The sequence below is a fragment of the Pyrgilauda ruficollis genome, unplaced genomic scaffold (assembly GCF_017590135.1).
Source record: "Pyrgilauda ruficollis isolate IOZ18807 unplaced genomic scaffold, ASM1759013v1 scaffold6, whole genome shotgun sequence".
Taxonomy (NCBI): Eukaryota; Metazoa; Chordata; class Aves; order Passeriformes; family Passeridae; genus Pyrgilauda; species Pyrgilauda ruficollis.
This window is the reverse complement of record NW_024527710.1, coordinates 5759400-5772553: the sequence shown is the minus strand read 5'-3', so window position 1 is coordinate 5772553 and position 13154 is coordinate 5759400. Positions and strand designations below refer to the sequence as shown.

The following is a 13154-nucleotide window of genomic DNA, read 5'->3' as shown; positions in this document are numbered from 1 at the left end:
CTGCCAGGGCCAGCGTGAGGGGCAGGAAGACCTGCTGGTCAAAAGGCTGCAGGTGCTGCCGCAGCACGGCTTGCAGGAGCTCAAGGCCACTCATTAAGGCTTATTAGAACCACTGGTCTGATCACAAAGCAAATTGCTGCTGTTTTGCAGAGGAAAGGGGAAACTGCTTCCACCTAGGGCACTGCCTGGAGCTGGGCTACAGGTGCAGCCCGTAGTTCACCCGCAGAGCACACACGCTGGTTGTGAGGAGCTGCAGCAAAGTGTAGCATGATGTTTATTGAAGGTATTGATTCACACATTATATTAGGAACACATGACCACTTTAGGAAAGGTTGTCAGAAATACAAATATATTGTAGTGTCAGACGTAAACCACCATCTGGTCCACTTTTGTACATGCTAAATGAAATTTTTTCCTAGATTTGTCCATAGGTATGGTTAGTAGCCCTCTTTCTTTTGGCAGAGTATTCTGTACAGACTGACCTGTACAAATTGACCTGTTCAAATGCCAACACTGGCATTTGAAAATAGAAATCATATAGTAAAGTTTAGAAAAAAATAAAAGGAAAAAATAAAGACATGTGAACCTTCCATCCTAAAGTCTGTTAGAGTCTGGCAAGCTAAGCTGGAAGCTGATCTTATCCTTATGGCCAAAAGTAGAATACAATGGAAGCCTTCTCCAAGAAGAGAAAATTTACAGCTTTTATTAGGTGTTACAGGTAACCAGAGTATGCTTTAATAGTCACTGTATGGACCAAAAGAGATATACAGTTAATGTGAACATACTATATTACTGAACTAATATTACCACAAAAATTAAAAAGACTTTACCAGACCAAAAGACTGCTTTGATCTGATAATCTCAAGAGGGTTTTTTTATTTGTTTACAAATATTCTTGTTATATATTCTTGTTATATATTCTGCAGTTCTAGAGCTGAGGCACTACAGCACAGGCATCAAAAATCTCAACCAAATTCCCAGTTTTTATATATCCTATGACTAAAACTTCTTAAAAAATAATTTCCATACAACTTCAATCTCAAATCTCTTAAGTCTCTTAAATTTGTTTTAAATTGCTGGATATCAAAAAACACTAACATACTTGCTCCTGAGGATAATTAGCCCCCAAATTATTTTTAAAGTATACCTGAAATACATTGATAATTTACCAACACGCTTCAGGGTTAAATGATTCATAAGTACACAAGTCTTTGGTAAATAATAACTACTCTGTTCTTTACTCAAACAAAAAAATTATTTTTAAATCTAGAATAACTGATTTCTTTAATAATTATTTCTCTAATGAATAAGGCTCACATGGCACAATGCTGAGTGGGACGAATGGCTGTATGTATCAAAACCCAAATGATGTTTTCAGGCTACAAATCCTGTAAATACTAGGTTCCTGCTCTGGCTCATTTTGGTTTTGTGCTGTTCAGCCAGCTTCAGGAATCTAGATCTGAATGAGAGCTTTTAGTGAATTAGATTTCCAACATTTAAAGGTGTCAGCAATCTAGAAAATACTGTCCATTGCAAAGATACATTCTACAGTAGGTACTGGATTGCATGCTAAAAACTACAACAAACCAATTAGTTTAAGTTTTAAATAATACATTACAGCTGCAGTATTTCCTAAAAATGTCTGCTTTACCACTTAGGCAGTGTAACAGAAAAACTATGCACTATGCATGCGTGTGGAGCTGAGGATGACTGCTTGCTCCCAAAGGAAACCTAAAGGCACAGGATACAGGTAATGTGAATGAAAACCTGGAAACAAACATTGGCTTCCATTTTATTACGAGAATCCAATTAGGAAGTGAATGCCTAAACTGATATTTTACTGTTTGTGTACTAGATGCCTTTGCTTTGGCTAAAAGATGCTATATCATGTCCTTTAAGAAAAACAGCAGTATTAAATAGAACTTGTCATTTCAGAGGAGAGATAAAAATATGTCTGCTTTAGGTTTGGCTTACAGACTTTTGGGGTTTATTTTAAACATATCCAAGAACTGATCAGATTATTTTTGATAACTGTTACAGTTTTACTGTTCTGCAAGAGTTTTCTAATTAACTGCTTTGTTAAAGGACATTTGAGACAATAAATAATATAGTTTACAATAAATAATTTTCAAGTCAAAGTATTGTACTTACAAAATAATATAATACTGTAATAGAATCTTCAAGAACAATTCCATTTTATATATTCTGCAGCAAAAATAACATTTCTAGTAGGAAGGAGTTACTTATAAACCTAGCAAGATCTACACATTCACATGTGTATGTAAACAACTTAACAAGGTTTATTATGTTCCCAGAAAAGCTATGCTTTTACAGTAGGTTTTCAGCTAAATTTTATTATAATATGATGGTAGGAAATATATAACAGCGCTTATGTTTAGCTCCATCACAAGTTAAAAAAAAAGAAGTTGAATGCTATTATTTACAAACAGCAATTTCCTTTTACTTCACAAGTGACTGTATCTGTGTGTGAACAAAATGTTAGGGCGAGGCGTTCCAGATGGACTGCAGCTAAGTTTGGATGAGGATGATTTCAGGATGAACAGTGAAGGTCTTGGCAATAAACACCTAGAAAGGATATGAAAAATACAGCAAAGTTTACAGACAAAGCAACATTCAAGTGCAAAAGAACTAGTTGTTAATGTGCCAGACTTTATAATTGGTGTGTGCAGGAAACTCAGTACCGTAAATGCTATTTTTGAAACACAGAGGGTAATAGGCACAAACTAACTCAGAAAAGGAATCTAAACTCTGTTGTATGAGGATCAAACATCTTTCCAGTCTTTTATGTTTCAAGCCATTAAATAAATAAACAGTGGAATCCTGTGTAAACAACAGAATCCTGTTTAACTTAAGCTGGGCAAAAAAAACCATCTTATAAAAAGTTGGATCATAAAAAAAAAACTGATTAGACACAAAAAAATATTTCCATCTCTAATGTTCTAAGAATAGACATGTTATCACTACTGTAGTAAAGGAAGAAATGATCCTACAATGTAGTAATTCAATTCACATCAGTGACTATTTACCTTTTAAATTCAGGCAACTGTATAGCTTGTATTTCATCTAAAAATACAAACAGCAGTTTATCATATACCTAATACTAATTCTTATATATTTTCATCCTGTAATTAACTAAAAGTTAATTGTAGAAGTAAATAAAGTGTGCAAAAATAACATCCGTACTAAATCCGAATTTCACAATGAATTATGTCAGTGTTAGGATGGATTAACATTACACATTGTATAAATTATTGCTTAAAAATGGTTGTGCAATTCTAGTGAATCATATTGATTAATGACAAATAATTTAAAAGACTGGTCAGACTGATCTCATGGATAGAAACAGCAGCACTGTGTCAAGAGGAACAGTCTGTATAAGAAAGTGTACACATGTGCTTTGTTTAAGCTTGAGAAAAACTTTATCATTAACATATTTTTAAAGAATTCGTGAAAAAAATAGTCTGATTTGGAATGGGTTGGTAGTGAGCTTGACAGTTCACTGTGTCACCAGACCTACCTTTGCTTCATGATACAGTAAAAAACTCCAGTACTTCCCAGAGAATATGCCATGTAATAGATAAAGTCATTTAGCAAGCTGTAAGGACCTAGTGGTAGATTTTTTTTTTTTTTTTTGTAACATAGGTTAATTTATGACTTTTTACACAGTTTGATTTTAGTTAATTTTTTTAAGAGACTTTGGTATAGTTTTTGAGCAATCCTATTGTTTCATTTACTTAGCAGATTTACAGTTAAGAGATAGAATTGAAAAGAAATTTGACAAGTTATTAAAGAATTGTGTGGCAGTTTATTATCTTTTTATCTCTCCCTGTAAAAATAATTTTCCCAGCTAAAGAGCTATCGATCTGTAAACTGTGAAAGCTTTAGTTTCACAAACTTTTGTTTCCATAACACAAATAAAATAAAAAATTTGTTTGTGCTCAGAAAAAACAAAGTTCTTCAAATTCGATTTTATAAAGTCTTGAAAAAATTGACTTCTCATACATTTATTACATTATACTCTAATATTTTCTTGCACCACACAATTTTATGGAGAGTCAGGAAAACTATTATTATTAGTAGAGATTCATTAAAAACAGAAACCTGGTGAAAAGTGAATTGGTATTGTGGTTCTCCCACTTCCAGAAAAGTACTTAATTACCCTTACAATTGCGGGCTGTAACGGACAAGAGAATTTATTTCCATATGTGTCTTTCACTTCACAGATTCAGAATATCATGGATAACTGGCATACTGCTGTATTCATGTCTAGATGAAACATTTAAGTGTAACTTTAATCAGAGTTGTCTTGATACTCCATTACTGATATTTAGGATATAGAGGGCTTAGATTCCTCCAGCCTATGAAGTTTATGAATAACTTCCATTCAGCATCCAAAGAAATACAGAAACTGGAGATGAGAATTACATTGCATTCCAAAAGCAAGCCTGTTAGTTGAGTACATTAGAGTAATCTGATCTGTTTGAATAGCTTGTGGTTGGTCATGATGTAAAATTTCTGCAGTCTTCACTGTAAAGGCAATAAAAACTTTGAGATTTTCTAGTCTTAGCTAATCCAAATGACTTTACCATTCTCCTGCTATAACTCAGTAGCTGTTAATATTGAGTATGATTGGTTTGTGGCTAACATACTTCTGCTTTTGCTGTGATCAAACAAATTTAATTTCTGGTTGGCTTTAAATTATGTTAGAGAGTCTTAAGATCCACATGTCAGTAATGCATGGGTCCAGTGTATCAAATAATTAATCTGAGATATATCATGTAAGCAATTAAGTAATAAGTTTAATAGATAATATATGAAAAATTTTATTTTCACATAATGCTCAAATCACAAAGCCCTTCTATGAAACAATATATGTAAGATATTTTATATAAACAAAGCATTTGTAATTTTTATATACACAATAATTAAAATGAGATAGAATCTGGATCCTAAGTAATTTAAAACTGACATTTAATTCTCTATGACTGTTTAATTGCAAATTATTGACTGCCACAGTTGGAGCATTCTCAGTAGTCCCTACACTGATAATATTATAACCCCTGTTGTATCCAGTTGGGGAACTAAACCAGCCAATGGAGAATCAGGTAAGTGCCAAATAATTCTTTTACTATATGATGCTGTTTTGCAAGGTTTGAAAATATATTTATGCTCCATAAGATGGAATAATAAAACTTTCCATTTATAGGTTTTGGAAATCAACTTTGCAAAACTGTGCAATACAGTAAATCAGATGGCACTTACCTGACCCTTGGCTGGAGCTGTGCCCCTATAGCAGCCCACTGCGAATGTGAAGCCAGAAGTATCTGACATGTTAGGATACCTCTAGGAATGCAAATCTGGAAACACTGACTTTGAGGGATCTGAGAAGGGGAAGGAAAGGAGATTTTCAGTTCACTTTATGGAAAGCCTTTGCTGCAGCTAATTAGGCAGTAGGCAATCAAGAGTTTAATAAGTGTACAAGATGTGCATAAGTTTACAGAAGTTTAATAAAACATACAAGATGTGTATGTCAAATTTTCTTTTGGTACCACTTCATGACTGGAATAGTGAGATTAGAATGACTGAAAGTCAGGATAAAGGGAAATGCTGGGGAGTTTGGTGGGATTTTTTCTTAAATACAGAGGGAACCAGACTTAGAGAAAAGTTTAGTGGTAGCAACATGGAATAAAACCTGTTCCAGTACTATCCTTTATACATATAATTTAGAAGGAAAATATTCAAATTTATACCTTGTATCATCCCAGTGGTGACTCATCCCAGTTGGGGATCCTCTTGAGTCTGATGAATGTTTGTAAACTACCAGCAGGCAGTGTTTACAAAGCTGTACTATTCGCTGGCAACACTGGAGCTGCTCCGGAGTCAGCGCCTCTGAGCCTTTACTGAATATGGTTTCCCAAGAGCTCCTATTATGGAAAAAGAAACAAATTCATGGTCTCTGTCACAAATTGCAATCTAAGAGCTTTATTGCTTTTATATCAGATTTAACAACACGGGAACAAGAGAAAAAGCACAACCTTGCAGAAAAGGTACAGGAAAGGTTTATACTATTTAACACAAATACTGGTAGATGCTGAGTCCAAAACACAAAGTAAGAAGTTAATCTTTATATGGGAAATGTCCACTGCCATTTTTCATTTGGTTTGTTCCCTGAAGTGTTTACAGAGCCATTACTTAGATTTAGCACGTAAAGAGTTATGGTCACAAAATTGTATATTTGTCTTACAAAAGGAATAACACAAAACATTTATTCTTTTTAACAGGCTACCATCTGAATGAATTATGATATTAAAGGAATTAATAAAAGTACTAAATTATTTCTAAATGTCCACACAGCATAATAATACTTTTATTTTTAGTACATTATAAAAATAAACAAATATGAAATTAATTTACAGGAGATTAGTATGTGTTCTGCTTCCTTATCCAAAAAATCATATGAAGAGAGTCTCTCACTTTAGTCATTCTAATACTGCTTATTATTTCCTCTGGTCACATGGGTTGGTTATCTACAATTAAGTGCAACTTGCAGAGTACATCTATAAAATTTCCTTTTGTTTACTTAAGAAGCCATTTTTCTTTGAGAAGAAAAAAGCCACCAAGGCCTACCACATCAATATAAACCAGGTGTGTTTCAGCGCAGAAGACTACAATAAATAGTTCTTTGCATACATCTCAGCGTTCTTGTTCGTGCAAAATTCTGACCAAATTATAGATCATTCAATCAGTTTTAAAAGGCAATATGGTGCTTGTGAAGACTTTTTTTGGACAAAATTATTATCCAGTAGCACAGATGGTTTGTAAGCTTGAGCTTTTTTCTTTGTGTACGAAAGAAGCACTTCACAGCGTGAGGAAAATTTGCTGCATCTGGCTTCAACGTAGCATCCAGGCTGATTCAGCCTTGCCCACAGAGATCAGCAGTAGATTACACAATGCCCATGTAGAAAGTTCATCCTTCAAACAACATCACAGAACCAGCAAGCTCACTCCTGCCTAGTAACATTTTTTAAACTGAGATGCATTTCACTGTGAGGGTGGTGAGACACTGGCAAAGGTTTCCCAGGGAGGCTGTGGATGTCCCAACCCTGACAGTGTTCAAAGCCAGGCTGGATCAGGCCTTGAGCAAGCTGGTCTAGTGGGAGGTGTTCCTGTCCATGGCTGGGGGGCTGGGACTAGATAACCTTTAAGGTCTATTCCAACCCCTTAACATTGTATGAGTCAATGATTCTATGATTAGGATGGAATTAAGACCATTAATGACTAAAAGATGACCTGTATGTGTAGCTAACTGATTTGTCAGCCTGACTCCTCTGTCCGGATGGTGTGTTCCATGAAAACATTCAGTCCTACAGAATTTCCATTGCAAACATAAATTTCAATGATGCAAGCTTTTGTCTTTAATTATTATTCACACAATTGTTTAAGTATTGTTTGTATACGTCAAAACTTTTATTTCACAAACTGAATAATCATATAATCATTTAGGTTGGAAATGACCTCTTAAGATCATTGAGTCATACTACTACTTTTCTTTCATATATTTTTTTCCCAATTGTTTTCTGACTGGGAACAGTCCACATGTATTTTTATAAAAATTTTAATAGAAATTAATCTATTGTCTTCAGTCTTTCCTCATGAAGTCATGTTGGTAGAAAGTAGCAAAATGACGGTCCAAGTATTACATTCCTTCAACAGATTCACATTGCTACACATAATTCTATTATAATTCACTCAATTCACTCAGAAATCCTGTAGAAAAAACTTTCCTGATAAATTCCTTAATTCCTTAGGTTCTGAACTTTGTGATAACTTTTCTACAGTTAAGTGACATTTTTTCAGTGACAAATAATATATGGCCTGCTGCAACTGTGGCTGACTATGAACATAGTCATGAGTTTCAAATCTCACAAAAGCTGAGATTTGGAAACATACACATGAATTTTAATGAGCTTTCATATAAATGTGCCTGTGCAACTTCCTCCATGTGTTAGACAGATTCAGTTTATTCTCCACTGTACTGCAATCAAAAGGGATCAGAATTCTGTTTCCTAAATTTAATTGGTTATGCTGTAACTTTAGCTTCCATACATTAGTAAGAAATCACAGACTCCTCACCAGATACAAAAAAGAGCATTATACTGGATTGTGCAATGTGGTCAATCATGTGTTATACTTTTTATAATCATCTGAAGTTAACTGGTTCATCTAGTTTTCTTCTATTAGTTTTAATTGTTTGTTATACAGTAAAACAAACCTTTATGAAACCCTTTACATCACCTTTTTTCACAGATATTTTCTTTGTTCTTTCTTTTCATTAAAATAGCACATACCTAGCAGAGATCTAACCAGCAAGAGGAAACCTTAAGGCCGTTAGCTTCACTCTTCTCCCAAGACATGTATCTTATGAATAGTGAACACACTACACTCCTTAATGTATTTTCATATAGTAATGTTGTTTCTGAATCAGCACATTAATATCTCTTTCCCAACATATTTCTCCAAATTCTACACACACCCAATGTTTATTCCAATCTGTTCTTTAAAATGGCACAATGAACTCTTGGGGAAGAGTGATGAGAAGTTTTCCTCTCTGCTACAGAGGTACTGCCATGAGTTCTCGGTTGTGTGTTATGGGGCAAGAAGGATGCTTGTAACTGAATAAACAACATACTGGCAATGTGCAAACAGCCTTTTTGTTTTCTTCCATGAATTCTGTATTATCTGTAAGAAGCGCTTTACATGCAGAGTGATCATTATACCTACTGGATATTTATATATTCTACAGTATTTTTAGAATCTTTTATGTAACAACTCTTACAAGGAACTGGATCTTTGTCAAAGAATAGCTCCACTTATAATATTTTATGACAACAAAAGAATTGATCTTGTACTCAAGACTTCACACACCTCTGCTAGCATGAAGAAAAGAAAAAATTGTAAAGAATCCTAACAGCTTGCACACCAACAAGCCTTCAGCAATGAGATGATGATAAAAGACCTGTTTATCTTTTGGACGCCTCATATCCCTCTTCTTCTTGTTATCCATTTTCTTGGGAAACAATTAACAAGGGTAATGTGTGAGTTCTCCACATATGATAAATGACTGTATTTCTACCAATGCCTTTGATCTCAGGAATGTAGACTCTGAAGTATAGGTTATTGAACTTACATGTCCAGATCTTTTCTTCCCTGTAAAAAACTTGTATTTACTACCCAAACCAAAAACATCTGCTTACATGGACATTTCATATTCTGCATATACTTAACTTTCTACCAGTATGGGAAACAGTGAATGTAGTCAAGCACAGAAATTTGAACTGTTTATTAGTAAATCACAGAAGTGACATTGCATCTGGTGTGAGATGTCTGCTGCACTTGTGACTGAACTCTCCTTATGAGTCTGGAGCATAAATAAATATTAAGATTTCTTTTGATGGCAAGTCCATGTTAGACACAGTGGTGTGGCCTAAAAATCATGCACCATCCAGCAAAAGAGTTGACTTAAGGCTGAAATATTTTGAATATCAGATTTTTTCCTTAGATTATTAAATTTGTAAATATATTACTTAATGTTTGATTCCATTTCTGAAAAAGGTTGGCCTTGATTGCTAGATTTAGTTCAACTATGTATCTTAAGGTGCTTTTAAAACAAGTTCAATGTATTGCATCGTTCTTGGGAATGAAAATGAGCAAAAAAGTATGCCAGCACTGATTGTAATTGTGAAATTAGGAAGAAGAAGAAAAAGAAAAGAAACATCAGCTTACCCTGAATTACAGAAACAGTTCCATAGGCCTTGACCATGGCTCCAAAGTAAGCGATTAAATACACGGTTAAAAAGACGGTAGAGATGTAAATTTTCAATGTCTGGAGCTTTCCAGACATGCTGTAGAACTGCACGGACACTTGTCCTGACTATATCCAAAACCTAGGAAAGAGCATTCCAAGTAAATCAAAGACATTTTTCAAAACCAAAACGCAACTGATGGCTGATGCCCTGCATGCATACAGACAGGTATCCCTGTACATATGACTGCATACCTGTACATTCCTACAGAGGTCGGGGGTTCATTTCTATGCAGTCATCAGCTAACTTTTATTACATGTTCTTTCTGTTAGTAACATTTTGCAAAGCCAAATCAAAGTATTTTATTTTTATTACTGAAAAGTTCATTTCTGTTTTTTCAGTCTGTTCAATACTAGCTCATTTAAATGACAGAAAGGGTAAAAAGAAACAAAATGGACACAATTAAAGACTAGAAGCAACTTAATTAACCCAAGCATTGTATATCTTCTTTTCCCACTCCCTTGTAAAATAACATCTATTTTATAAAGAACTAAAATGTCCTGATAAACTACAAACTGCCTTTGGTTTAATGTCTGTTTGAGCTCAGTGTTATCCTGGATCAAACCATGTTAGTGTACCTGGCAAGAGACAGTAGTGAAATCAGTAAGTAAGAAAACAATCAGCAAGATATTTAAAATAGAAACATTTATAGGCACACCATGGATTTATTACGTACGGGCTACATTTAAATGCAAGAGGATAAAGACTGAGCTGCACTCAGTATAGTGCTAGACAGCTGCACATCCAACTTACCAGAGTCCTGCATACACCTTTGCACATCCCACTGAACTGGGGCATGGAAGGAAGGTGGGATTCATCATGCGCTGTTAAATATCTGGAAGTTCTTAACTCACTCCTCTATGTTCCCTTCATAATCCCTGGAGAGAATCAGACTCCAGAGTGTCTTGGATTCTGTCTATTTAGATACTGTCAATAAGTCTGGGAATATCTTCGGACCAAAGTAGTATTTAGACCAAATATTGACACTCTGAACAGTGTAAAATCTGTCCTATAAAAAGCCTACAGTGCATGTAAACTATCAACAAAAAAAGCCAGTTAAATCCATGAAATTTCCTTTAAAGGAAACACTCTCTCTGCCTCTTTTGCATAACAGCATCTTCCAAAAAAACAACAATACAAGTGGGTGGTAAACAGATGGAGGTATTTGCTAATTTGGTATAAGATTTTATAAATTAGAAGGTACAATGCTTTCCCTGGAAACTTTCAGATATGTGAGACAAACTGATTCACATGGTGAATCATGGTTCTGAAAAGGTGAAAGAGATTTAGTAGAACAGTAAATTATGGAAGAATAGTGTGGAATTGCAATTTTTAGATCCTACACAATAAACTGTTGTTTATAAATTGTCTGACCATGAAGGAAACAAAGCTTAAATATACAAAATGCTTGCAACAGCACAAGGAAGCTGTTTAGTACGCTTAATGGGCAGAAAATCTATAGATACCTAATAATGACAGCCTTGATGAAATATGGTTTTTCCCATGTTATTTAAACTCTTTTTGAAGACCTGAGATTAGTCTGCATGCACAGGACTTGCAGTAATTCCATGTACATAATAGCCCAAAGTAAATACAATACTGTCCTTTCTGTTGGGAATCTTTATGAATGCAGGTATCTAATGCACTAAAACCCACATCCATGGCCTACTCCTCCCAAAGAGTGAAATAGAAGGAGTAATATATTAAAATGTGTTAAGGGTGCTGATCTTTTTTAGTGACAGCAGGAGCTAAGCCCAGGTTTTGGACTGTCCCATGGCTGTAGGACATGCTTCTCATGCTTCTTCATGCTTCTCAAGCCCTTTTCCTTGTGTTTCACCTGTCCAAGCCATTCCCACACACATGACCAGTATCTGTGGTCAAACACACGAAACAACTCAGTCCCTAAAGCACGTAAGAATCAGCCCTACATTTCTTTGCAATGTTACACTAACTAATAGTATCTCCCTGTGTGAAAAAGAACAATATCACCCTGTATAGACTCTCTCACTAGTCCAAAAGACATAAGCTAAGAACAACGATGCCAGTGTAGAGCTTTTTCTTTTACTGTAGTACCTGGAGTTGAAGAAAACTAAGAACTAAACATCTTAGAGCAAGCCACAGACTGCCAAGTACTCTGGGAAAAAAAAATCTTTCTTGCTGTTTTTACTGTGCTGATATTGCCAATATGCCAGAGCAGGAAACGTGCTGGTTAATTGTCCTTAGTTTGCAAACATGGCAAAAAGAATCATCCATTTAAGAAAAGAGACAAGGCATTGCACAAGGGCTGGAACTTCATGAAATCTACATCTTCATTTTTCCAAGTTAATTTCCCTAGCTTGCCTTCATTTTTCTCTTTAATTTACATCATTTACTTTAACAAAACAAATTATCTAGGTATAGCAGAACAAGATGTTATGAAAGGGCATATTCAAAACCCTCTGGTAACCATCAAAACACTTTTAAAGAAATTATGTAAAGTGATGCAACATAAAGCAGTCATAACTCCTCCCATACAAAAATCTCTTTTTATTGAAAGTCTTAGAGGTTCAATTTTTTTTTAACATGAATTGATTTAATTGGTTTACTCTCAACTTACTTCTGAATGCCTCCTGTACCCATGCTGTAATGCCAGAACATTACACACTAAGAATATAAGTGTAAGTTTAAATTTCTGTATCATGTTGAATAATTGTTAAGCAAATACAGCTGTCAGGTATGAACACTGTGCAATCTAGTACATTGCCCAGGTATTTTCTTCTTGTGTGTTAGAATTTCCCAGTAAGTAAGAGTGAAGGGGACTGAGATTCTGTTTTGTATTTCACAAAGTTGTGAAAGGTACCTTTGAGACAGATTCCTTACTTGCATAAATATTCTCCACCTTGCTCATTTCTCCTTCACCCACCTCATTGGAATATAAAACATACTTCTTTCAAATCAACAAAAGACATTTGGCAGTCCTCAGCTGCAATGTCATTGTCAAAGTTAATCCGTTTTTATAAACTACCCTTCTAAGAATAACTATCTGATTGCTTGAAGGGATTGAGGTTAAAAGCAGTTTAAAAAACAGGCAAATCATTTCCAGTGCAAGCAAAGATGAACGGCTCACTACTGCTTTAGGAGTTATAAGTCTCTTAAAGTTGTAAAAGATGTCCTCACAAGAAGAGCAAAAAGTCCACATTTCTGATTGTGCAGTTTTTGCAAGTAACAACCTGGCACATCAATCTCTGTCATCCTGACTTTGTACATGTGCCCTTGGTTTAACATGACTGC

The 13154-nt window shown here is 34.9% G+C and overlaps 1 protein-coding gene across 5 annotated transcripts in view; it reads right to left on the bottom strand.

Annotated features, from left to right (window-relative positions):
- Positions 1 to 261: 261 nt before the first annotated feature.
- Positions 262 to 13154, bottom strand: part of TTLL7 (tubulin tyrosine ligase like 7) — a 66040-nt gene continuing 53147 nt past the window's right edge. For 4 of the 5 annotated variants that reach the window (XM_041482989.1, XM_041482990.1, XM_041482991.1 and 1 more), the window contains 3 exons: positions 9805 to 9965; positions 5772 to 5945; positions 262 to 2586 (listed from right to left, as the gene is read on the bottom strand). In XM_041482989.1, the coding sequence (XP_041338923.1) occupies positions 2466 to 2586; positions 5772 to 5945; positions 9805 to 9965 (456 nt within the window). In that variant the 3' untranslated portion in view covers positions 262 to 2465. Of the gene's footprint in view, positions 2587 to 5283; positions 5403 to 5771; positions 5946 to 9804; positions 9966 to 13154 lie in introns of all 5 variants that reach the window. The other variant, XR_005956421.1, reaches the window with a different exon arrangement.